This window comes from Castor canadensis, chromosome 13 (assembly GCF_047511655.1).
Source record: "Castor canadensis chromosome 13, mCasCan1.hap1v2, whole genome shotgun sequence".
Taxonomy (NCBI): domain Eukaryota; kingdom Metazoa; phylum Chordata; class Mammalia; order Rodentia; family Castoridae; genus Castor; species Castor canadensis.
Window position 1 is genome coordinate 23089562 of NC_133398.1, and position 26063 is coordinate 23115624.

General features: G+C 40.8%; 1 protein-coding gene across 6 annotated transcripts in view; it reads left to right on the forward strand.

Annotated features, from left to right (window-relative positions):
- Positions 1-9151: 9151 nt before the first annotated feature.
- The window catches only part of Ecpas (Ecm29 proteasome adaptor and scaffold), a 106823-nt gene continuing 89911 nt past the window's right edge, over positions 9152-26063 (forward strand). For 2 of the 6 annotated variants that reach the window (XM_074051263.1, XM_074051264.1), the window contains exon 1: positions 9269-9362. In XM_074051263.1, coding sequence (XP_073907364.1) covers positions 9284-9362 — 79 coding nt within the window. In that variant the 5' untranslated portion in view covers positions 9269-9283. Of the gene's footprint in view, positions 9363-9742; positions 9878-16794; positions 16899-26063 lie in introns of those variants that run through there. The other 4 variants (XM_020173809.2, XM_020173807.2, XM_020173812.2 and 1 more) reach the window with 4 other exon arrangements.

Below are 26063 nucleotides of genomic sequence, written 5' to 3' on the forward strand. Positions count from 1 at the left end.
AAATATAAATGCACTGAACATTGATGTACCTAATTTCATAAAGCAGACACTACTCAATATAAAGGGACAAGTGACTTCAACGTCCTACTCTCATTAGCAGGTAGATCATCTAGATTTAAAAAAATCAAGAAGAGCTGGGTGCTGGTGGCTCTCACCTATAATCCTAGCTATTCAGGAGGCAGAGATAGGAGAATCAAGGTTTGAAGCCAACCAGCCCAGGCAAATAGTTCACAAGACCCTATCTTGAAAAAACCATCACAGAAAAGGACTGGTGGAGTGGCTCAAGGTATAGACCCTGAGTTCAAACCCCAATACCACACATACACACACACAAAAGTCCACAAGGAAACTTCAGAGTTAAACCACTCTATAGATCAAATGGACTTAACAGACATCCACAGAATATTGCATTCAACAGATGCAGAATACACATTCTCTTTAGTAGCTCATAGAACTTTCTCTAAAGTATATCACATTGGAAATTCTCAATAAAAACAAAAAGCTAAAATAAATTCTTGTATCTTCTGAGATCATAATGGAATAAAATTAGAAACCAACAGCGATAATTTTAAGAACTTTTGTAAATATCACAATACACCCCTGTATAAAATAATATGATAATTACAAAAAGAAAAAATTAAGTATCAGCCAACAACAAAACAACATAAAAACCCAAGAGAAACTATATAAACACATGGAGATTTAACAACACACATCTGAATGATTAGTGTGTCAATGAAGAAATGAGGAGGAAATTTAAAAAATTTCTAGAATCAAATGAAAATGAAAACAAAACTTACCAGAACCTATGGGATACAGTGAAGGCACCTCTAAGAGTGCCTACATTAAAAAACAAAAACAGAGAGATCTCAGGTAAATGATACACCTCAAAATCTTAGAGAAATAAGAATAAGATATAGCTAGAAAGAAATTATAAAAATCAGGGCAGAAATGAATGACATGGAGACTAAAATACAAAGTTAGAGTTGGTTTTTTGAAAAGATAAACAAGATTGACAAATGCTTAGCCAAATTAACCAAAAGAAAGACAGAGAAGTAATCCTAGCACTTGGGATGGGTTAAAGGCCAACCTGAGTTACAAACTGAGACTCTGTGTGTGTGTGTGTGTGTGTGTGTGTGTGTGCGAGAGAGAGAGAGAGAGAGAGAGAGAGAGAGAGAGAGAGAGAGAGAGAAATAAGTGTATATTAGAATAGATACCACTGAAATCCAGAGAAACAAAAAGAGTAATTATACTATACAGCCACAGTAACAAAAAACAACATGGCACTGGTACAAAAATAGATATGTAAACCAATGTAATGAATAGGGAACTCCAAAATCAACCCACACAGCTATAGCCATTTGATTCTTGCTTGACAAAGGTGTCAAAAGCATAACATTGAAGAAAAGACAGCCTCTTCTACAAATGACGGTTGAAAAACTGAGTATCCCCATATAGAAGACTGAAACTAGACCCCTATCTCTCACCTTGTACAGAAACTCAATTCAAAATGGATCAAGGACCTCAGCTTAAGGCCGGAAACTTTGAAACTACTAGAGGAAAACAGTTTAAGACACAGGCACTGGCAATGCCTTTCTGAACAGGACTCCAATCGCTCAGGAAATAATAGGAAGAATCAACAAATGGGATTGCATCAAGTTAAAAAGCTTTCTGCACAGCAAAGGAAACAATTACCAGTGAAGAGACAGCGTACAGAATGGGAGAAAATCTTTGGCAGCTATTCAACTGACAGGGAATTGATACCCAAGATCTATCTCTTTCTCTACCTCTATCCACCTCCTTCTCCATATCTATCTAATTTAACATCAAAAGAACAAACAATCCAACAATAAATGGGCAAGTGAACTGAAGAGACAGTTCTCAAAAGAAGTATAAATGATCAATAAATACATTAAAAATGTATCCTTAGTTGTCATGGAAATGCAAATCAAAACTACACAGAGATTCTACCTCACCCCAATTTATAATGACTATCATTAAGAAGATCAACAACATTTTCTTAATAAAATAAGAAATAAAATGCTGGGAAAAAGGAGCCCTTCTAAACTCTTGGTGGGAATTTAAAGTAGTCCAGCCACCACAGAAATCAGTAGGGAAGTTCCTCATAAACTAAAAATAGAACTGCCATATGATCCAGCTGTATCAGTACACAACAGAGATACCTGAACAACCACGTTTATTACAGCACTATTTACAAAACCATGTCGTGGAATCAGTCTAGGTGCCCATCAATGGGTGAATGGGCAAACAAAGGTGATATATGTATATAATTAAGTGTTATTCAACTGTAAAGAAAGATGAAATTTTTCTGTTTGCAGGGAAATGAATGAAATTGATAATTTTCATATTAAGCACAATTAAGCCAGACTCAGAAAGACAAATATTCATATTTTCTTTCATATGCAGAATCTAAACAAAAAAGACATGAAAGTAGAAGGGGGCTATTTGGGAAGAGGAAGTGGACCAGTGAAAGGCGTGAAGGTGGATAAGAGAGAGATAAGAGAAGGGTGAATAAGATCAAAGTACATTACATGCCTATATTGAAATGTCACAGTGAAACTGATTATTTTGTACAATTAATATAAGCTAATAAAAAAGGAAAAACAAATACAAAGGTTGCTCCCTAACCCTCCCCCCAAATCTGAACAGAGATTTTAAGTACATAAACAGAGATCAAAGAAAAATCAGAATTTGAAATGCGAAAGTTATCAAATAAATGTGTATATTTTAAGAGAAGGTTTTAAAGACTAACAGACATTTTACAGGTCTATCTCTTTCGTCTTCTCAGCACATTTGGACCCTCTTGATGAGTTCACTTCTGAAGTATTATTTCCCAGGCTTTCCTTTCTCCTCTATTGCTTGTTCAATTTTGTCTTTTCTGGTTCATTCTCTGCTGAGTTAAATCATGGTTGTAGACTATCTCGTGTCTTCTGTACTCTTCTCCTTTTTGTTCTTTTGCAGTACTGAGGATTGAATCCAGAGCCATGATCATGCTCGGCAAGCACTCTACCCATTGAGTTACATCCTCAACCCTTTCTGAGTTATTTTGAGACAGGGAGTTGCTAATTTGCTGGATTGATCCTCAAGTGATTACTATCAGGGGAGTCCAGTTGTTTGAGGAAAGAGGGAAAGAGTAAAAGTGTAATTTGACTATGAGCATAGAAGCATGCTCATATTAGTTTCTTGTTATTTAGAGGAGACACTAGACAAAATAGGATAAGAAGAACAAGTATGGAAGATACACTGTTCTGGAGCAAAGGTCCCCTGGGAGTATATGATTTTCTTAGGATCCAAGGGCGTAGTTACTGTCAGGATGACCTGTCTCTAGTTTGCATATAGTCTCTCTCCACATTAATTTGTCTAAGATCATCTTTCAGCAGGATGTATCCCATTTTATAGCTTTGCAAAAGCAAGCCATTCTTCCTAGTCACCTCCAGCCGAACTGTGCTTCACTGCTCCCTAGAGCAGAAACTCCAAGACTGCCAGCTGAGGGACAATTTGATATACCACATAGGTAGTGAGGAGGTGAATAACAATGGCTGGGCATCCTTTTTTGTATGTGTGTGCAAAAAGCCCTATCATTTTCACTGAGACACGTTTCCAATAAAATTTCATGTTTAATAACTTTCTAAAGTTACAACTTAAAAATATTAGCCTCTACAAGTTTGAACTCTAAGAAAGTTTGTAATATATGTATAGTCTTTTGATACATTATGTATTACTAGTAATTATGATTATTCAACCCAAAATAAGTTTTAAGTGCTCAAGAAAAAAAATTCTTAAATAGTTTATATACATACTTTTGTTGAAGGAAAGCATGGTAAAGTGAACAAAACTTTTAAGGTTAAAACTCTATTACATCAGGGCTGGGGTATATTCAGTGGTAGAGTACACATCTAGCATGTGCTGTGTTCAATTCCTAGCACAAAAAAATAAAACCCAAACCAAAAACCCAAGTTCAAAGAGAAAATTCAATTATGTAAAACTTCTGATGAATTTCTCATTTATTTTTTTACTGGCAGTACTGGGGTTTGATCTTAGGGTCTTCCACTTGCTAGGCAGGCACTCTACCATTTTAGCCACTCTCTCCAGCCCTTTTTGCTTTGGTTATTTTTTGAGATAGAGTCACATTTATGTCCAGGCAGGTCTGGACCATGATTCTCTTTATCTCTACCTCCCGGATAGCAAGGATTACAAGCATGAGCCAATGTACATTTGTGTATTTTTTAAAGAGATGGTGGTAGGTATCAAATCTATTTCTTTTTTGCAGTGCTGGAGTCAAACCTAGGGCTTTGCTAATGCTAGGAAAATGCTCTGTCACTGAACTATACCCCCAGGTCAAACCAATCACATATGGAAAATTCTAAAGATATAGTTAAAAAATGATAAAAAGGCCTTTACTTTAAAATGCTAGTATTTGCAACATAAATTATTAAAATTTCTCCTGTTCAATTATTTAAGTTATGAGGAAACATTTTAGATGGTAACCTAAAAATGGGTGAAAGAGTACATTGTTTTGAAAAACAATTGTTTTGAGACCACATGAACAAAAAACTTTTAAGATCTTATTCAAAGGATATCAGGGGAAGAATGATATTCAGGTACAGATTTAAATCTTCAAAAGAGGGAAAATTGCATGGTTTAGTTTTATATTAGACAAAGTTAATCTTTTGCCTTTTTTCCCAATGGTATTTGGGAGAAAAAAAATAAAGTGGATTTTATCCAATATTGGGAATTGAACAGCAATGTCTAGAAGCTAGAAGCACAGGAAAGAACTTATTCCTGATCACAAAGGTTAAAAATACAGATTTGAGGCAGGTATGATGACTTATTCCTGTAATCACAGCACTTGGGAGGCTGAGGCAGGAGGATCATGACTTCCATAGGAAGACCCTGTCTAAGTAAGTGAATAAATAAAAACAGTATGGCAAGGCTAGGATGTAGCTCAGTGGTAGAGGGCTTGGTAGTTTTACCATTAGTGAGACTCTAGCTCAAACAAAACAAAACAAAACAATAATAACAAAAAGAGCACACATTGAGATCTGAGAGTGGTAGAAACCTGTTTAATGTGCCCTAGGTCCTGGGTTGTATATGTAGTATCACAAAACAAAAAAGAATATAGACTCAGGATCTATTCTGTCTGGATTAAAATCCCCATCCTATAGTTTATTTTTGAGTTTGTGTTACTGTAAATATGTTTCTCAACCATCCTATGTCATATAAATCCCTACTTTATTATAAGATTTTTGGGAAGATTATATGAATTTATTTAAGGAAAACAGAATGGTGCCCAGAACAATGAGTATTATATTAGCTACTAATATTACTGATATGGAAAGACAGCTGTGATTTATCATCTGATAAAAAGATATTATATGAAACTCAGGGCCTCAAGCATGCTTGCTTGGAAGGAGCTTTACCACTTGAGCCATGCTTCCAGTCCAGGATTTCATTTTTTGCCAAAACAAAAATCTCTGTGTACACACATATGGGTAACTTGCACATGTAGAGACAGGAATTTGTATGTATGAGGAGCTAAGGATTTGCTAACTAATCTTGTCTGGGAGCAAAAATTGCCTAACAAGCTTATTGCTTGTTACTTACATTCTACATTTACTTGGCATGGCTTTGAAAGGATCCATTTGAAGCGATGGGAAATCAGGTTCCCCAATCAGTCTTTGTGAGATGGGTAGGAAGGACCCAACTTTCCTGAAGGTTATTTGATGATGGGCAAGCACTGTTAAGTACTGTTGAGAATGTTAATTCCATGACAAGCCTCTATTGTGAGCACCCTTTGATGTTTTTCTTTTTTAAATGATCAAAGCTGTCATGGAGAAGCCACTTGGCCATCAGATAGCTGTCAGACCCTTCCCTTGTGCCTGGCTGCCTTGAGTGGTAGCTGTGTCATCATGGCAGCCTGGCTGGTTGGAACACTTCACAGATGCTCCAATGAAATGCCACTCCAGTTGTGAAGACCATTGTGACCATAACTGCTGCTGAAGCCACAACTTTTGTTCCAGGAGGCCTTGCTCCAGTCATGACTGGCTCTGGGGACAAGCCTTGGTGACCTTTAGATGATCCTGCCCATCTTGCAACTAAGGACTTAAAGCCAAGGGGGTGTGTGTGTGTGGTGGTGGGGGAAAGTACTTTCCCATGTGACTCAGCACAAAGCTCATGATTGGTGCAGATGCAAGGCTTGTGACTGGTGGAACTAGAAGGCATGTACATGTAGGCTGACAGGTGGATCTAGAGGCTGTGCACAAGCACCCCCCCTTTCTGACTATATAATCAGCCTGTTCCTCAGTACTGTCACATCGGTCCAAGGAGCTTCCCTCCTGTGTACTTCCTGCCAGTGTACCAACACTGGACCCCACTAAAAGTGTCTCCCCAGACACTTTAGTCCAGAGTACTAAAATAAAACCCAGGGGGGTTTTATTTGCTTACTTGTGGTCTTCAACCTGGGAAGAGGGAGTGAAATCCTGGGGCTCCCAGCCCCAGCAGTGGCAGCAGCAGGGAGAAGGCAGGTGAAGACCTGTAGAGAGCCCCAGAGCAGAAAATAGCAGAGAGCTGAGAATACAGAAGGTGAGAGGCTGTATAGAGTTGAGGGCAGAGAGCAGACACAGCAAGAGCTACAAGTTCTGTTTGCTGGAAGAGACCCTGAGAGTCACCAAAGGTTAAGAGCTGAGGGTCCATGTTACCAATGAGTGGTCTCAGAAGACCCTGGTAGAGAAGATCTTAGGTCCTTGATGTCGGGAACAAAGAATCGGACAGAGACGTGCAGATTGCAAAGTAACAGTTTTATTGAGAGTGAGAGAGAGAGCAGGAAAGCACTCCTCTAGGAAGAGGGGAAGGAAGCTCCAGTGAGCTGGCTTCAGAGCTGCACGTGAGGCTCAAGAGTGTGGGTACCTTGGTTTGGATGGGTATTTATACCCTGCAAGGGTTGACAAGGGGAGATGTGGGTGATGTGGTTTGAGCGGGTATTTACATACTGTAAGGGTGAGCAAGGGGACACGTGGGTGGTACCTAGGAGTGGCTTTTGGTGATTGACAGATTGATTGTGCATGTGAATTATGTAGTCCATACTCATTCCATAATGAGGGACCCTGTGTGCATGCCCCAGTTTGGGTCCAGATGAAAACATTATTTCAAAAGGGGCATTTGGGGTGGTTCTGGGTGGCGTTAGACCACCTGTTCCTGGTGAGATCACCTGCCACCTGTAAAGAGGCTACCTGTTCCTTATGACCTGGTTTGGGTACTTTCCTTGAATTTTCTGCCTCACTGATATCTGAAGTCAGGAGCTGTAACACATTAGCTGTTGGGTGCTGGATCACTGGCAAAGTCCAGAGTACTAAGCCTCTGACCTGAGCCCCTAGAATCTCTGGTTTTTAAAGCTTGGAGACATAAGCCTCTAGTTTTCAGGGCCTAGAGTTATAGGCTGCTGGGTTAGAAAGCCCAACCTATAAACCTCGGCTTTCAAGAGCTCAGGACTGACAACACTGAGGGAGTTGCTCCTTGTCCATTCACAATTTTCATACAAAAGGCATTTGGAACAGCCACTTTATGTAGTCACAGAAACAGGAGAGTTTGTATGTAGCAAACAGTTGACAGGGATTATTTCTAGGGAGTGGGAGAAGGGGACGGTGGACACGTGGGGCGGGGCTAGAGAGAGACCTTTACACACTTCTGTACGGTTTGTAAATATTTCATTGCACACTTATTACACTTATTTTGGAAGCAATGTCAAACAGAAGTGTCCATAAAAAAAGGGACTGGATTCCAGCATGGTGGGACATCCTATCTAGACTACTAACATCTGAGAGGCTGAGACATTAGGATCTCAAGTTCCAGGCCAGCCTGGGCTATATAGCCAGACCCTATCACAGAACAAAAACAAAATCTCCTCCCCTTTAATACCAAACAAGATAGACAAAAAAAAGGGATTGGGGCCCAGTGTCAGTGCAGCTTCTGTAATCCCAGCTTCCTGAGGGGCTGAGGCTGGAGGATCACTTGGCCAAGGAGTTGGGTAACCAGCCTGGGTAGCATGGTGGAACCCATCTCAAAACAAAAATAAAACAAAAGATTAACTTAGTGTATTTTTAAGTCGTTAACAGAAAAGGGTGTTATTGGTATTGTGAAGTTCTTTGAATTAACGCGGAAAAATGTTTATGGAGAAAATATTTATGCAAACTCCCACCCTATCAAAGCTGCTTATAGCGGGAGGAAGGAGAGGAGAATGGGAATATAATGGAGGGGTGAGCAAGGGACACTGTACACCCCGCACCTATGGAATTACCACAATGAAATCCCCTCGAATTTTTAAAATATACGAATTCAAAAATAACAACAAAAATCTGTATATGGGGCTGCATAATTATGTACAGAGACAAGGTCTTAGGATGCATCCTTTATTTTCCAAAATTTTCTTTAGGGAGGGAGATGGCAGAGCTGGGAGGAGAAACGACTTCCCTTAATTACATGCTATTGTGACTCATTTTCACTCTTTACGAAGATGATGCAAAGTTCTGTAAAGGAAAGCAGAGTATCTCCAGTACTGTGTGACTGTGTGTTTTGTACTTCCCTCTGTTACTCGTGCAATGACATGAATTCGGTTTCCAAGACGTTAATTAGGGCTTAGAGATGTCTGTTTTGAGGAATTAAATGTAATTTCAGTTCATTTAAGGACCTTGATCTCTTTCTCTTTGTTAAAAAAAAAAAAGAAGAAAAGTATCTGATCTTGTACCTATTGTGTTATGACAGAACCATGGCTTCAAGTACAGCAATCATGCAATCCCTTTTTTCAATTCCATTTTTACAGGAGCCCAGGGCATTATGGACAAAAGGAAGGCATAAAGTTCGAATCGGGAGATAAAAAATAACTTACTCGGGCTCAAAAGCTATCATCACAGCTCACCTAAGTAGCTCAATCACAAGTGAAGAAGCCTCTGGGCTGCCTTAGCTTCCCGGGGTTGGGGACAAGGACAACCCAGCCCTCGGGCGCGGGTCTCGGGTCGGTCGCCGCGGCCGGGGCCTGGCCTGAGTCAGCGCGGAGCCCACAAGTTCGGCGGGCGGCGCAGGGCGGGGCTTCCTCCCGCCGCCTCGGAGCCGGCCGCACGCTCCGAGTTCACGTCTCTGCCTTCGGACGGGCCGGGCCGACGTGACAGTCGCGGACTTTGAAACACCGGGCGTGCGGGGCTCCGCCTGGAGGCTCCGCCTGGGCCCCGCGCGGACGGCGGCGCGCGGCTCGCCCGCCCCCCGGCGCAGCATGGAGACCGGCTCGGACTCAGGTCAGAGGCCCGCGCGTGGCGGGGCGCCTAGGCCGGGCGGCCGCGTGCCGGCGGCAGGTGGGCAGGACGAGTGGCGCGAGAGAGCGAGCGAGCAAGGGAGGGCGGGCGCGCGAGGGGCCGGGCTGGGGGGGTGCGCTGGGAGGATGGCTCAGCTCTTTCTAAATATAAAACCGGCGTGAGTTGGGGCGAGCGCAGCGCGGAGTCGCAGAGCCGCTGCGCGGGGAGTCGGTCGCACAGGCGGTGGCGGCGGCGGCTTCGCAGAGTCGCGAGCTCGCGGGGGGCGGCGAGAGCGACGCTCGCCGCGCGGAGGACGCAGGCGGCGGCGGTGGTGGTGGCTGACGGGCCTCGTGGACGCAGTGCGGCCCGCGCGAGTGACCGCGGGCGGCTCCGGGCCCCTGCCACCCCGAGACCCGCGAGCCCCCCGCGCCGCCCGTCGGCGCCCCCCTCCCCCACTGCTCCTCCTCCCTTTCCTCCCTCCCTCGCTCCCTCGTTCGTTCGCTCGCTCGCTCGCTCGCTCGCTCCCGGGCGCAACATGGCTGCGGCCGCCGCCTCCGCCTCCCAGGACGAGCTGAGTAAGTGCGGCCGCGAGCCCGAGCCAGCGCCACGCAGGGCCTAGGGACCGGGGCCGGGGCTTGCCGGAGGACGAGGCCACGCTCGCGAGGGCGCCGGGCCGGGAAGAGAAGGCGGCCGAGGCGTGCGGGGAGCTAGGGCGTTCGGGGGGCGTTCGGGCCTGGCGGGCGGGGCGCGGGACGCAGCCGCGGGCGTTTGTAGGCCTCTGGTTTGCACTGTCACTTTGCGAAATTGAAACCAGAGCCCCAGGCGGAGCCACCTCTGCCCGAGATCCGCCCCGGTCGGCCGCGGGGTGGGGGAGCTCGACCCCCCTCTCCGGTGCCCCGGCGCTCCGTGTTGGCAGACCGGCTGGGGAGCGGGCGGGCCGGCGTTCCCAGGGTGTCCAGCACTATCCGCCAGTCCCGTGCGACCCCGTGGGGTCCCCCCCTCCCCAGTCTTGACTGTTGGGCGAGCTCTGGCAAGGGAGCTTTTGGGAAGGGGAGAAGGTGCCTTTCCGGGACACCCTAGAGCTCAGTGGAAAGGTCACGGGTAGGAGATGATCTCCCGGTTGGAGTAGGCGGGCGAAGGGCAGCCGCGGAGAGGCCGGGGGTGACAGCGCTGTCGCGCGCGGGGGGACTCGGCCCCGCGCCGGACCGCGGGGGACACCCGGAGCCCCAGGCCGCCCGGTCCGCCTCGGTGCGTTGTGGGAAGTGTAGTCCCCGGTGCCGCGGCCCACGCTGGGGTCGTGGCTGTGCAGTTTTCATAGGACATGGAGGGCGATGTCTGTGGTTGGTTCAAGAGCTTTAGGTTGAGAGCGGCACCTCACGCCGGCCCCCCCCCCCCCGCTCAGTCCACTCCAGTGCTGCCTGCCCTTCAAGTTCGTGACCAAAACAAGAAAGGTGTCATTGGGGGATGATGTGTATGTTAAAGAAGCATGGGTGAGGTGTTGCAAGCTTATGTTTGTGAGGCTCATGTTGTTAAATCTTCTGAATCTCTATATAAAGTAGTTATAAACATAATTTATGTTTCTGTGGTGCTCGGCAGTTTAAAGCTACTTTTATGTACATGATCTCACTTTTGCCCTCCTAACAACCTGCGTGGCAGGTAGATGGGTATTATCTTTGTTTTAAGGAGGAGGCAGGTTTAGAGGGATTAAGCTCTTTCCTGCTTTGACACAGAACTGGTGGGGCATGCATACTGTTTGCCTTTTTTTGAAGTTGAACTAAACACTTGGTGATCCTGGGCAGGATGGAGAGTCAGAGACAAGGTGTCATGGTGTGGTTAGACATAGACGCAGGTAGTAGCCATAGAGTTCGTTGCTTGTCTGTGAGTCCCAATGAAGTCTTGTGGGGGATCAGTTCTCTTATTTTCCATGCTTTTATTGTGTAAGATACACATATAAAATGTACCATCTTAACCATTTGTAAGTGTCCAGTTCAGCGACATTAAGTGCACTCACACTGTTGTGCAATCGCCACCACCATTCATCTTCAGGACTCTTCAACTTGCAAACTGAAGCTCTGTACTCATTAAACAGCTCCCATTCCCTCCTTCTCCCAGCCCCTGGCAACCATCATTCTGTTTTCATCTCTTTGATTTTGACTGCTCTAGCCACCTCATGCAAATGGTGTCATTCTGTATTTGTCTTTGGTGATTGGTTTGTTTCAGTCAGCATAATGTCTTCAAGGTTCATCATTGTTGTAACATATGCCAGAATTTCCTTTTGAAGACTGAATAATATTCCCTTGTATGTATCTACCATATTTTCTTATCCATTCATCTCTTTATAGTCACTTGGGTTGTGTTTAAGTTTTAGCTACTGTGAGAAATGCTGCTGTGAACGCAGGTGTTCAAATATGTCTTTGAGATGCTGTTTTCAATTCTTGTTAGGTATACACCTGGAAGTGGAATTACTGAATCTTGTGGTTATTCTATTATTGCAGGTTTTTTTTTTTTTCCTTTTGATAGTGCTGGGGATCAAACCCAGGACCTGGTGTATGCTAGGCAAGAATTCTATCACCCCAGTGCTTGGTTATTCTATTTTTAATTTTTGAGGAACCACGTGGGTTTTTTTTTTCTTTTTTTGTTGTGCTGGGATTGAATGCAGGGCCTCATGCACGATAGGCAACAATTTACTGTTGAACGACATCTCCACTCTACCATACTGTGTTTTTTTTTTTGGGGGGGGGCGATAGTGGGGTTTGAATTCAGGGCCTCACTCTTGCTAGGCAGGCACTGTACCACTTGAATCATACTCTTAGCCCTCTGTCATACTTTTTTTGACAGTTGTCCTACCATTTTACATCCCTGCCAACGTTGCCTAAGAGTTCCGCTTTCTCCATATCCCTGCCAACATTTGTTGATTTCTGTATTCTTTGTAGTAACCATCCTAGTGGAGGTGATGCTTTAAGTGTTGACAAGCTGCATGGTATGAGTTCTTGTGGTAGCACTAACCATGAGAAGGTTTCAATTCCCAGGAGGAATGGGAAATAAAATGTGAGGAAGAATTGGCTGTCATTTTGAAGCAGCCAAAATATTCGTGGATATGCAATACACAAATATCTGTCTATCAGGTACCTGTTAAGATGCTGGTAGTACTCCTGGTGAAGGGATTCAGTGGATTTAGCAGCTAATGGAAAAGCAAGGAACAGATAATCCAAGCCTAGTTTTCCCACTGTTTTTTTTTTTGGTCACATCACCTCAGAAATTTGTTAACTTGGTTTTTGTTTTTCTTCAGGAGAGATTAAATACTTGGCAATTGGTACCTTAGAATAACTTGAAATTATATACATGGTTACTGGTTAAGACATTTCAAGTAAAGCATTTTTTAGTTTCAAAATGGCTAGAATAATAGGAGAGATGCAGGAAAGAAGTAGTTATCTGAGTATTTGCTAGTATTTTTGTTATTTTTGAAACGGGGTCTAAGTTGCCTGGATTGTCTCAAACTAGTAGGCTTGAGGGATCATCCCACCTCAGCCTCTGAGTGCTGGGACTACAGGCACTCACCACTGCACCTGGTTTCCTGTTATTTCTCACTAGTAGATGAGGAGAGAAGCAAACCTCTGGGTGCCAGCATTGTTTTCTTCCCCAGATATTTTATTGTGAAACTCTTTAAATGTATAGAAAAATTGAAAGTGAATGTTCATACACCTACCACCTAGATTCTACCATTGATAGTTGAAGAGCCTTAATCATATTTATTTGTCCATTTTCTTTATTTAAAAAATTGTTGACTTTAATCATTTTTTAATTTATAGTAAAATATTTAATATAAAATTTACCATCTCAACTGTTAAGTGGTATTAAGTACTCCATCTTTTAAATTCATAGCCATTTTTGTTTCTGTGCACCACATTTTGCAGGAGCTCCTGAGAAGTAGGATTGACTGTTAGGTTTCTTTTTTCTTTTTCTTTTTCTGTTTCTTCTCTTTTCTCTCTTTTCTTTTTTTCTTTTGAGTTAATATCACTGAACATGAAAGTTGCCAAAAGATGGAAAGGCAGGTTAATCATGGGATGAACTTTGTTAAAATTTGTTCTCCTTGTGTAGATCTGTAACCTTTACTTTGAGTCAGATGATTATAATAGAATAATAATTTATGGAGGGTTTGCCTGTGTTCTAATCACTTTGCTCTTGTCACTGACTGAGTCTTCTCAGCAACCCCATGAGTTTGGTACTATTATTGTCTCAGTGGTGGAGCTACCCTCATTATGCAGTTAGGCTGGAACTCATTTTCTCTGATTCCAAAATTTATGTTAAGTCTGCTATTACTGCATTAACTATATACAGTTTATAGCAAGATTTAGGTAGCTTTTTTTGTTTGTTTTTTTCTTACTGGTATCTAGAAGGAATCTCCTGCTTAAAATGTGGCAATGTTTTGATGTCTGCTGACTACAACATACTAGATTTTTGTATTGTATACCAAAAAAGAGACAATTAGTTCAGACTTCTGAAATCTAATTTGTAAATTACTTAAGGTCAGAGTCTGTGGTCTTTATAATTTAGGGTCGAATTTTCAAATGAAATGAAATTCATTGCAGGACAGCTGACTAGTTTTTCTTCTAACATTATCCTCTCTCAGTTCATGGAAAAGTTGACATTGTAGTTCTGCTTCAGCATCAGGCAGAGAGGCTTCTGACAGGGAAGGAAGCATTGAAGATGGTTCACCTGGCCAGCTGCTTGGTGGTTTCATATTCTGGACTTTATAATTGTAAGGTAGCCTTAGAATCTGATCTTTGTTGATATGAAACATCTCATGAAGGACCAGCAGCCTTTAATCTTAAAGCATGTACTGTTCAATTTGACCATTTGACTTAGCCGTGGGAAACTTCATTTGTACAACTTGGTCAGGTAATCAGCATGTCAACTGTCTTCTGAAAGAGCCTCTGCTAATGCCAGGAAGTCTAGTGGCCCTTTTAGCAAACACTTAGGCAGCTGCTTGTGTAGTGGTGTCACTGAACATGACTCTGTGGGCACACTGAAGTAGTTCCAAAGAGGTGACCACTTTAATGACAAGCACACATGCTGTTGAGCTGATCTTTGTAGAAAGGCTGTTCAGCCTGTATCATTTCAGTTTTGGTTATTTAACTAAACAGGAAGGTTAAAATGCAAATGTCAGTGGAATTTATGGTTTTTTTTTTTTTTTTGGCAGTACTGGGGTAACTCAGGGTCTCATGCTTGTACTTCCATTTTTTAAATCAACTTCCATTCCAGTCTTTCACCTTTATCCTATTCTGTATTGAAATATGCTTTCAGGAAGCTGTAATGTTTAATAAGGGACAATGTCAACGAAAGTAGTGACGTTGGGGCATTGATCTTGTTCAGAAGAGATGTTCAGATTGTAGCCACTGCCAGTGTGCTTAGCTCAGATGGTTTGATCCGGTAGTTGATTTCTCCTTTCAGTCCTGGCCAAGTCTCTCCTTTGAGGCTTAACATCTTGTATGTTATGTTTTACCCACATATTTTCCAATTCAGTAAGCAGAGTTTTAAAATTGAGTGAACAATTTATGGTCCTGTCCTCAGAAGGCTTATAATTAGAGACAGATTTGTATATCAGTGTAGATTTATGTATCAATGTAAATAGCTAATATGATGTGAAAAATGCCCAGTATGGATCTTTGAAAGCCTAAAGGAATAAGCATAGTATTCCATGGCAAAGGAACCGTAGTTTGCATTGAGACGTGGAGGTAGGATAATAGTGTGTGTTTCTAGAAACAGTTAAGTAAGGAGAATGTGAAGAACAGTTCTTACAGTTGTGTGAAGAACTGGGTAAGCAGGTGAGCTTTGGAGCCTGAGACTTGAACCATATCAACTCCATGATTTGGGATCTTGGGCAAATTACCTGGCTTTCCTGAATCTCAGTTTCTTTCCCATAGAATTGGGATAATAAGAAACATTCATAGTGTTGTTAAGATTAGTGTGTGTGTGAAATGCTCTGTATTCATAATTAAGGTATCTATAAAGTATCAGTATTTTTGGGGTGTGTGGGACAAGAGTAGATGACCCTGGGAAGATAGGTTAGGACCAGTGTGTTGTGGGAACACTAGCATAAATAGTTTGGACTTTGTTCTGTAGACTGTAGAGAATCACCAAAGGCCCTTAACAGGGGTGTAACATGAGTAGGTCTGTTTTCTAAGGATAACAGGTGGCAGTATAGATACAGAGACCAAGAGCAGCAAGGAGAATTAGGAGAACATCACAGTGACTAAGTAAAAGAAATTTAGGGTCCAGATTGGGACAGTGGAAGTGGATTTAGCAATGAGGTGATGTTAATCTAGAATCCCCAAAATAGGAGAAATTATTGACCTGTAGATGAGAATTATTAAAGAGAGGGAGTTAAAGTTAGGGATGACACCAAGAATCCAACTTGAGAAACTGGGGGGTAGGGAAATAGGGGAGAGTATAGCCTTTTAACACATTTAGGAAATTGCTGAGTGAATGAATTTTGAAGGCCTCCATGTTGAGTTATTTAGGGAGAATGTTTTGAATAGTGGCTGGTGCTTCTGAAATTGGAGTCGGCTGATTTTGAATTCTGGCTCTGCCACTTTTTGGTTAACGTGTGTTTGAACACAAAACCACCCAACTTCTGGGCCTTGCTTTTCTTATCTGTAAAAATGGGATAATAACAAAACCAATCTTATAGGCTTATTAGAAGAATGTATGTTAAGAACTTGTCATAGTGTTTGGCACATGGATTGCAGGTGTGTGGGAACTTTGTTTCTGAAGCTTGGGAGAGTTTGGGAATAATGATGGAATCAAGGAGTGGACAGATTGTTCAGAAGACAGCTGTTTGGAGGCTGCATATATTTAAGGGTGAGAGACCAGAGCCAGGGAAGGAGATGAGGAGTGCTGGGAGAGATCATAGGCTACTGGGGTTTTGACTTAACTTTGTTATTGTTGTTTTTTGAGACAGGGTTTCACTATGTAGTTTAGGCCAGCTTTAGCTTTCTACATAGCCCAGGCAGGCGTTGAACTCTCTATCCTCCTGCCTCAGCTTCCCAAGTGCCTAACATTTATATTTCTCAGTTGTAATGTCCTAATAACGTGAATACATACAAACACTCTTCTTGTAAACCTATTGCATAATTGAGACACTTTCTTATATTTTAATGTAAGATTTTATTATGTTTATGGTGTATATATATATATATATATATAATACATATGAAATATATGTTGTATTGGAGTTTTTTGTTCTTCAGTGGAAAATTATCAATGTATTTTTTGAAACATTAGCATAGGCTCAATAATTCTGTTTATGGACATATTCCTTATTTTTTCCCAAATTTGGTAATTACTATATTTTTTCCTTTCATTGTGAATTTGCAAAGTAGGACATTAAAGATCTCAGCAAGTAATGAAAAAAGTGCTTATTTTCTTCTTAAAATGGCAGCTATCTGTATAAATCTTTTAATTGTATTTTTTTTGGTGTTCTAAATAATAGATTCTTTATACAATTGCATATGTGCGAGTGGATGAACATACCATTGGTGATCCAGAGGATTTTTGCCAAGATTGGATAAACCATGTATCACATTGATTGTAGAGGTTAGTAGATTTAGTTTCTGAGGATGTGTGCATTTTTTTGTAGTAGCATTTAAAAATGCATAGGTTATCAGGTAGCAATTTTCCTTTTCTTAGCTATCCTGAGAGAATCAGTGAAGTTCATGTTAGTTTGTATATGTGTGATGTGTCTATTCTCTATGACGATAAACATAAAAAAAAAAGCAAGAAAGAAGAAAAAGCTAAAATTTGAATATGTTGCTTAGCAGTGTGCACAAGAATGACATTGGTAACTGTTAGTTTACAAATAACACTGTCTGCCACACACAACAGGTTTGACATGCTTCAGGACTATCAGTATGTGGTTAATTGTTTTATTTGTGAAAAGAAGTATTATAGGATGCCTCATCATGGTAATTGGATATTCCTAATTTTGCTACTTTGACATGCAGTGTGACTTTTAAAAAAGCCGTTTATTTCTGCTTCATCGTGAGGCAGAACAAGAGTATGGTGTCAGTTTCGCTCTTGGATGATACTGTATAATCCTTTGACTGACCCTCTGTGAGTTCAGATTGTAAATTCTGTTATCAGGGACTATATATCCAGTGACTACTTGGGATTTTGTAATTTCAAACCAAAAGTGCATTTTGTTGCTAGTTTCTAATTTAACTCTTAACTACTCCCCCCTCTGTGTATTGTTGATTATGGTTTCTAATCCCTTAATTCATTTATGTGGAGTTTTGTATTTTCAACTTTAGAATAAATTTTGTTTGTTTTTGCTGTTTCACATATTTTTATCCCTGAGATGTGTAGAGAGATAGAAAGGTGGGAGAGTAGAAAAATTGTGTAGAGGAGCGATGAGGAGTTGATTCCTTCTTAAATTCTTTATCTGTTAAGAGTTTTGGGCTTTCAGAGATGTATCTCTGCCTTTATGATATACTGAAGACAAGCATGTCAAGACAAAAGTCTAGGATTTAAATAAAGAACATTTTAGAGTTTTCTCATCCAAATGAGCATTGTTCTTTTTAGTAATTAATTGCTTTGGGCGGATCATAACTGTTCTACAATTGATTGTTACAGAATCTGAACTCTCAGAATGTACAGTCTGTCCTTATACTGGCTTTCACAAGCTGAAATACTCCTTCTCATCACCTTGCTAAAACTGATTTCTAACTGGGCATCTGCCAGCTATTGGCTTCTTGGAGAAGGTCTTACTTGGGAGGTGGGAGTGTTTGTGGACTGCAAAGTGTTTGTGTATGGAAGCCTTACACTTACGCATTGCATCCGGGGTACAGATGAGGATTCCTGTTTTACCACCTGGTCCAACTCTGTCAGGCTGCCCCTATGACTTCCCTCTTTTCCTTTGTGTGTTCCTGTGTGTAATAACAAGATGTGAGATGGGGTGAGCAGGGAAGGGTAGCCTTATGATGGCTGTGTTGAGTTGATAGGGGATTTAAAGTTGTCTGGCATCATGCATAGAAGGCTAAGATTCCTTTTTCCCTTTCCTTTGTTTAGAGTGTCTAGGTCTAGACATTAGTGCATCTAAATGCAGGGGTTTCCTGACAGCAGTGTTTTTTTTTTGCCCAGGGGAGAGGGGTTGGACCAGTGGACAGCCCCTAGGACAGGAAGGTATCTGTGTGGTCCCCTTGCTCAGGACTTCATTGTGAAGGTTCTTATGCTGCCCCTTGGGCTACCCTGGCTGGAAGGAGACTACTCCCATAGAAACCATGATGGATTGTTTCAACATAATTGGATTTGTGTTTATTGCTGGGCTGCTTGATTTTCACATTTTAAGTACATCCGCATTTAATTGAGTTCCTTAAAAAAGAGGCTAGGGTAGGGCAAGCCTGTATTTAAAATCATAGGAGTAAAGTCCTTTTTTTTTTTTTTTTTTTTTTTTTTTTTTTGTGGCACTGGGGTTTGAACTCAGAGTCTCTCACCTGCTAGGCAGGTGCTCTACCACTTGAGCCAATCTGTCAGCCCAATCATAGGAGTAAAGATGAGATTTCAGCCATTAATTTCTAAAACTTCTTGCTGGCCTCCTTTACATTTTGTCAAGTATTAAAGTATTGTATTTAGGAATCAACAAATAAGGTGGACTTAAAGGGACAGTTCCTGGTTAGACTTACAACTCACAGAATTGGACAGAAAACATTGAGGATTACTCACAAAATCATCTAGACTAGCCAGCCAGGTCTTCCTTGTTCTTCATAGTGTTAGTCTCAAAAGTACTAATTGCCAGGATTGTCAAAGTTCTGAGGTACTCATTCTCTTCCCTGCCCCTAGCCTGTGACTTTCAATTGTGTAATTTAGTTCCTCATGCTTTTCCTATGTTCAAGGCTCCCATTTATGAAATGCTGCTTTGGTTTCCCTATATCAGCTCAGATATAAACTCCATCCACCTATTTCTCTGATTTATACACTCACACATAGCCCCCTTTACTTGAGCATTCCTGGAGGGAAGTCTTGAAGATAGTGAGTCATAGGGAAAGAAAGGCCTCACGTGAGAGCAACCGCTTTTCTGTGCTTTCACTGGTCACTCCCCACTTTCCCTCTTTTTTTTTTTTCTTCACACTCTCTTTCTCACTGCAGTAACTACTGCAACCTTCCTTATTTGGAGCAGGACAGTTCTGCACACAATCACACCTTTTGGAATCTTATGCTTTTATTTTCTTAAACCCCCTAAGTGCTTGTTATGGTATTAAAAACATAATTTCTTTTCTAAGAGATTCTGATTTATAAATCAGAAGGGATTTATAAATCCCTTCCCCTCCTTACTGTACTACAGATATTAGATGTATAAACTTCTAAATAGCCTTTGCGATACATTAGGAATTTGTATTCCTTCATTCAACAGGTATTTGAGCATCTACTGTCTGTGAGGATCCGTGTTAAGTGCTGGGATTAAAGAGACTAAGTCATAGGTTCTGAATTTGAGCTGGAAGAAGGTGGCAACAAAGGAGAATCACACTTTACCCCAGTTGCTGTTGGGGTCTCAGGAAGGGAAGATGGGGCAGTTACATAGTATGTAGCAAAAGATAATATAATGCCAGGAGAGGTCTGTGGGAGTCTGTAAGGCTGGGATGGGAGGGGGGATTGTTTCTGTCTGTCTGTCCCTCTCTCTCTTTGGGGCAGATTTGGATGTGTGGAGATGTAGAGGTGGTGAACACTTGGGAGAGTAGTCCTTCCTGTTCAGGTGACTAGCTTGGTCAAAAGAATTGGGCTGAGAACGTAGATGTGGTGGTAATCCCAGAACTCTGGAGGCCGAGGCAGGAGAATCTCAGGTTTCAGGCTAGCCTGGTTTACATAGCAAGTGTAAGAACAGCCTGGGCTACATAGGAAGACCCTTCTTATACTTTTAAGAAGCTGTTGGGGTTTGGATGGTTTTTGGGGAGTGATGGCTTGTGCAGTTGAGAATGTTCCTTGGGGGTAGATTGGCATATTCTTATGAAGGACTTCCTTTCTGATCTGACAAGGCATTGAGAGCTGCTTATTTTTTTAATGAACTCTTACGGAAGTATGTCTTTGTTTTGTTGGTAAAGGCCTTCCACTTATATTTGGATTTAGTTGTGAGCTGGCTTAAGCAAAAATGGGTACTTATAAGGAATCAGGAAGTCTTGTGGAACCAAAAGGTACCTTCAGGAGGGATTTGGAATGAGTGTCTAGAAGTTACTCAGATTTTCTTTCAGCTTTTCTGTGCCTCCATGCCATTCTTTAGAGCAACTTCCTCTGATTTTGTGCTCTTTAGGGTAGGCTGAAGATGCCATTTCATATTTGCAAGCTTACTTTTACAGGCCCAGTCACTCAGAGGAGATCCCAACTCTTTGGTTCCAATTCTGAAGAAAGTGGCATCAGGGACCCATCCCTGACACTTTGGCTGTGGTCAGGGTACGAAGTCATGTTGCCCATAGTCGTCTAGTAAGACGCAGTGTCTTCACCTGCTTCCTCTGCTGAAACCATGCTGAAACCATTTAGAAGGAACATTGTGTTTGGAAATGGACTGCCACTTACCAGTCTTGGTCAGTGTAATTTTTTCTAGGTTATTAGTAAATTGGAGCTAATTTTACTACTTCAGTAGGTAAGACTGGGGGAGGGGGGAGGTGCTGTGCTCTAGTGTGCATCTGGAAGGTAAAGATCTCTTTGGGTTCAACATCTGATTCTTTGTGATTAATTTAGTGACTTTTGATGAGCCAGTTAGGTCATGAGTCCAGTTTTTTATCTGCAAATGCAGACAGTGTCCATACTACACCATGTTTTTCTGAAATTCAAAAGGCCATGTGACTATGAGCTGTATCATATATGTTGAATCAGAAATAAGTAAATACTACCAGGAAGAATGTGAATTATTCTGTTATGGCCTACTATGTTTCTTTAGTAACTTGATGGATTATTTAAAAAAAAAATCCTGTAACTTTAGATTACTCATTTATTTAGGATGTGATCGTTATTGGTCTAGGTATTTTCAGCTTTGCTTTCAATCTCAGCATCTACTCAAGGTCCCCTAAGCTCATTAATTATAATTTTACTTAGCGTATGTAGGTAAGCATACTACCACTGAGGCTCAAAATGTAAGTTTATTTTGAAATTTGTATTTTGAATTACTTTCATATTCAGAAAAAAATGTCCTTGTACAATTTTTTTTTTTGGCAGTACTGGGATTTGAATTTAGGGCTTTGTGCTTGGGAGGCAGGTGCTGTACACTTGAGCTGTGCCTCCAGCCCTAGAAAATTTAATTGACCTTAAAAAACCTGAAACCTGTTGCCTAGAAACTGTTTTCTCTTTCCAGTTTACACAAAGTAGTTCATGCTCATAAAGTAAGTTAGTAAATGTTAGTGAACAAGCAAACGGAAAAGAATTCTCTGAAATTCTCCCTCACAGGGATGGTCTTTCCTCTGTTCTTTTTGACAGTTCTGTGCTTTTTCATGTGTTTTCTAAGGAATGTTTTTTGATGTTCAGGTTGTCCTGAAAAGGAGATAACATCTAAGGAAACTGATTTATTGCTTTTTCTTTTCTTTTTTGGTGTGTTTTTCCCAGAAATAATGAAATGAGTGAAGACCCAGTACTATAGGTACAGTCCTGTGGAAAAAATAGTTTTTCCTCCTTAACTCAGAATTCAAAGCTGCATTTTTTTGGAGAGAGTTCTAAAGAATTAGGGACTTTTGTGGACAGTTTTATTTCTCACAGCTTAATGTTTTCAGAAACACCAGTGGCTCAGGCGGCTAACAATGGAGCAGGGTCCTTAAGCTTGTCTTTTCTTTCTTTGTGCTGAACTCTTTTCTAAGCAGTGCTCTGCCATGGAGCTGCCCTAAGCTCCATGTCCTCACAGTTTTACTGCTCTTTAGTCCTTGGAGGTAGAAGAGGGAGGGCTCCTCTTTGTCTTTAGAGAATTACATAAAGGAAAGCAAATGAGTAGATTTCCATGTTTAGTAATTTCTCTACATAAATGTAATAGTTTGTATGAGCTAAATTGGAAATTGCTTTTCTTTTTGGGATTTAAGATTCTCAGGATTTGATATTTCTCCTTTGAGACCAGATATTATTTTGTTCTTACATATTCTTTAAGGTTCCTTGAATTCAAGTTTAAAAGTTCTGAGATTAAATTTTTTTCTTTATCTTTGAAATAAGGATTCTTGTATTTTTTATTTTTTGGTGGTACTGGGGTTTGAACTCAGGGTCTTGTACTAGGCAAACCACTCTACCACTTGAACCATGTCCTTAGCTCTTTCTGTTTCGTATTTTTAGACAGGATCCCATTTTTTGCCTAGGGATGACCTCAGATGGGTTATTTTTCAGGCAGGGTTTTGCTTTTTGCCCATGCCAGCCTGACTGCAGTCCTCCTTACATATACTTCCCATGTAGCTGGAATTACTGATGTACAGCACCACACCCAGTTTGTTTGTTGAGATGGGGTCTCACTAACTTTTTGCCCAGATTGATCTTGAACCTTGATGCTCTTGATCTCTGCCTCCAGCTAGCTGGGATTACAGTTATGAGCCACTGTGCCTGGCTAAAACATGGATTCTTTAAAAAATCTGTTTACTCTTTTTTTTTAAGTCAAAAAAGAAATATATTTGTACTAAACAATATTTGAAAAGTACATTAAAATATACAGAAGAAAAATCACTGATGTATTTCCTTTCCATTTTTATAAACAAATTATTATTGTGTATATGTATCCTTTTAAATTAATGAAATATTTCAAGTAAGAAAAGAAGTACAGAGAGTAATCTTACGAAGACTTTTTTTAGTGATTTTGGAGATGGACCCTCTGCAGAGGTTTGTGTGAGCTAGGCAGTTGCTGTACCACTGAGCTACACCCCTAGTTCCTTTATAAAGACTTACGTGCATTCCACTCCTGCTGTTAGCTTCAGGTCTTTTATTTTTTTTTAAATTCATAATATTACAGAGACAATGGAAATCCCCTGTGTTACCTGTTGCCATTTCATTTTCTTTTCTTCCCTTTTTTCCTTTTCCTTTCTTCTTGCCTGGAGGTTGCCATTCCTGAGATGTATGTAGCTACTGCTTTCCTTGTTGCTCTTGGGTTTTTCAGATGTAGTCTTCTTGGCTTATGTGATACTTAGATCTTGCTTATCTCCATTGTCGTATGACCTGCCACAATTTCTTTGTCCATTCTCCTATTGACCGACTATTAGGTTGTTTTCAGTTTTTACTTTTCCTAACCCCATGGCTATGAACAGTTTGATGTGAGTGTTCTTGTGCTGATCTTTCCTTAGGAGAATTATTTTTTGCAGGACAGTGCTATACAAAGTGTGGTCTGAGGACTCTAGCTTCATCAGAATGTAAAACATCATCAATTTATTTAACATTCTGAAGGAAGAAGGGCTCTTCATTTCTTTGTTAGCTAGTGGCAGTTTTTCCTCTTCTGATTCTGTGTGTGTGTGTGTGTGTGTGTGTGTGTGTGTGTACTAGGGATTGAACCCAGGACCTCCTGCACTGGAAGCACGTGTTCTGCCATTGAGCCATATCCCCAGTCTCAGTATCATTTTTATAAATCTCAAGGTTCATACATTTCCAGTTCTCTTTCTGTGTTCTCCATTTCAACCCATTGATTTGTCTGTTTATGCAGTTTTTCTGCACAATCTTAATTACTACAGATTTATAATAGATCCTGAACTCTATTAGAGTCATTCACTTTTGTTGAAAAGTATCAGTTATTCTTCTCTTTGATAGTCCACATTGTGTTCCATTCATATTTCAACTGAATTCTATAATCAGCTCTTCAACTTCCATGAGCTCTTGTTTACACTGAATATTTGGTTATGGGGGAGCCTGCTATCTTTGTAGTATTGAGTTTATTCATAGGCATTAGTGTTGTTTACCACATATTTTTGGTTCTCTCCTCTGGTCAGAAAATAGATTTTAGTACCTGGTTTCTTTTTGGTTAGGAACTGGGTGGGTGATGAGTTTAGCCAGTGGGTGGAGCAGAAGTGTTTGGGATATGGCTCCAGCCAGTGTTTGAGTTGGTGTTGGCGCTGTTAAACCTGACTACTGAGCAGAGTCCTTCTTGTGACTGTGATTGGTGAATGGTATAAGTGGGAAACTGTTTCTTTAAGCCATGCAGAGCTTTGCATTATTATCACAGAATCATTTAACCTATGCTCACTGATAGAGAATATTACCCATGAATATTACTGTTTTCCATCTATTCTTGCCTTCTCTTATGAATTACAGTTACCTGTGAAGGACATATTTTCTAGACTCATTTCTAAATACCTTATAGTTTTTATTGCCATTGTAAAGTACACATTTTAAAAATTATGTCTTCTGATTCTTTGTTCTCAGGTATCTCACTTGATTTCCATTTCATGCTCTTGTGTGATTTACTTACTCTGCATACCCTGGTTTGTGAATATCCTTCCATCTGTGAAACGCTGAGAGTTTTTCGTATCTACAATTTATTTCTCATCCTGCATTTTCTCGAACCTCTGGTTGAGTTTGCTTGGAGGTGGTGATGCTGTACATTTGTGTCTTGCCCCAGATTTTGTGAGCAGTATGGTGTTTGCCATAGGTTTTACATGGATATACTTTGTCACTTTCCTTCAGGATAAACTCTACTCCGGGAGACTGGGTTTCTGCCAATCAGATTTCCAGACTCCTTTACCAACTAGCTTCCTGTTTTAAGATAATTTTTCCTATCTCAAAGTAATGAGAATTTCTCTTTTCTTCCCCTAGAAACTTCCTTGTTTTACCTTTCATATTTATACCTTTTTTGTGCTCTAGATTGAATTCAGGACCTTGTGCATGCTAAGCACATGCTCTGTCACTACTGTAGACCCCAACCACTTTCCTTTAGATCTATGATCTGTTAGGAATTGGGTTTCTTTTATGTATGATGTGAGGTAAGAATTAAAATTTGTTTTCTCATATTGCAGTACAATTGACTTAGCACCATTTGTCGAAATACTAAAAGTTGCATTGGCAGTTTTGTTGTAAATCAGATGGTTTATGTCTGTATTTTTCTCTTAAGAATTTTCTACTTTTTTAAAAGTGGTCTCTTTATTTTTGTACTATGCTGTGTTTTCAATTATTGTAGCTTTAAGTAAGCCTTGAAATCTGGTCATCTAAACTGTTTTTCCTATTCAGTATCATCTTGGCAAATTTTCCTCTAGCTCTTTTTTTTTTTTCTCCCAGATCATCTTGGTAAATCTTGGCTCTTTGTATAAGTTGTAGAATCAGCTTTTCATTGTTCCTCAAAATATCTGCTGGATTGTTATTGTCTGTAGATCAATTTGGGGAGAATTGACATCTTACCGATATTAAATTAAGTAACTCTTATCTGGAACGCTTGGGAATAGAAATGTTTTGGATTTCTGAATTTCTTTTTTAGATTTTGTAATACTTGAATATATATGATGACCTGTTTTAGGAATGGGATCCATGTCTAAATACAAAATCCATTTATGTCTTATATACCTTACCACATAGCCTCAAGGTAATTTTGTACAGTATGTACTTGCATTTTGACTGTGACTCATCCATCATGTTAGGTCAGGTGTGGAATTTTTTATTTGTAGCATCATGTCAGCACTCAGAAAATTTCGGATTGTGGAACAGTTCAGATTTCGAAGTTTCAGATTAGAAGTCCTCAATTGTATTGAGTTCTATGGTCCTTGAAGATCATGTATCCTTTTAGTTTTTCTTACTTTTCCACACTAGTGTATTTTAGTTTTCTGCACAGAGGTCTTGTAC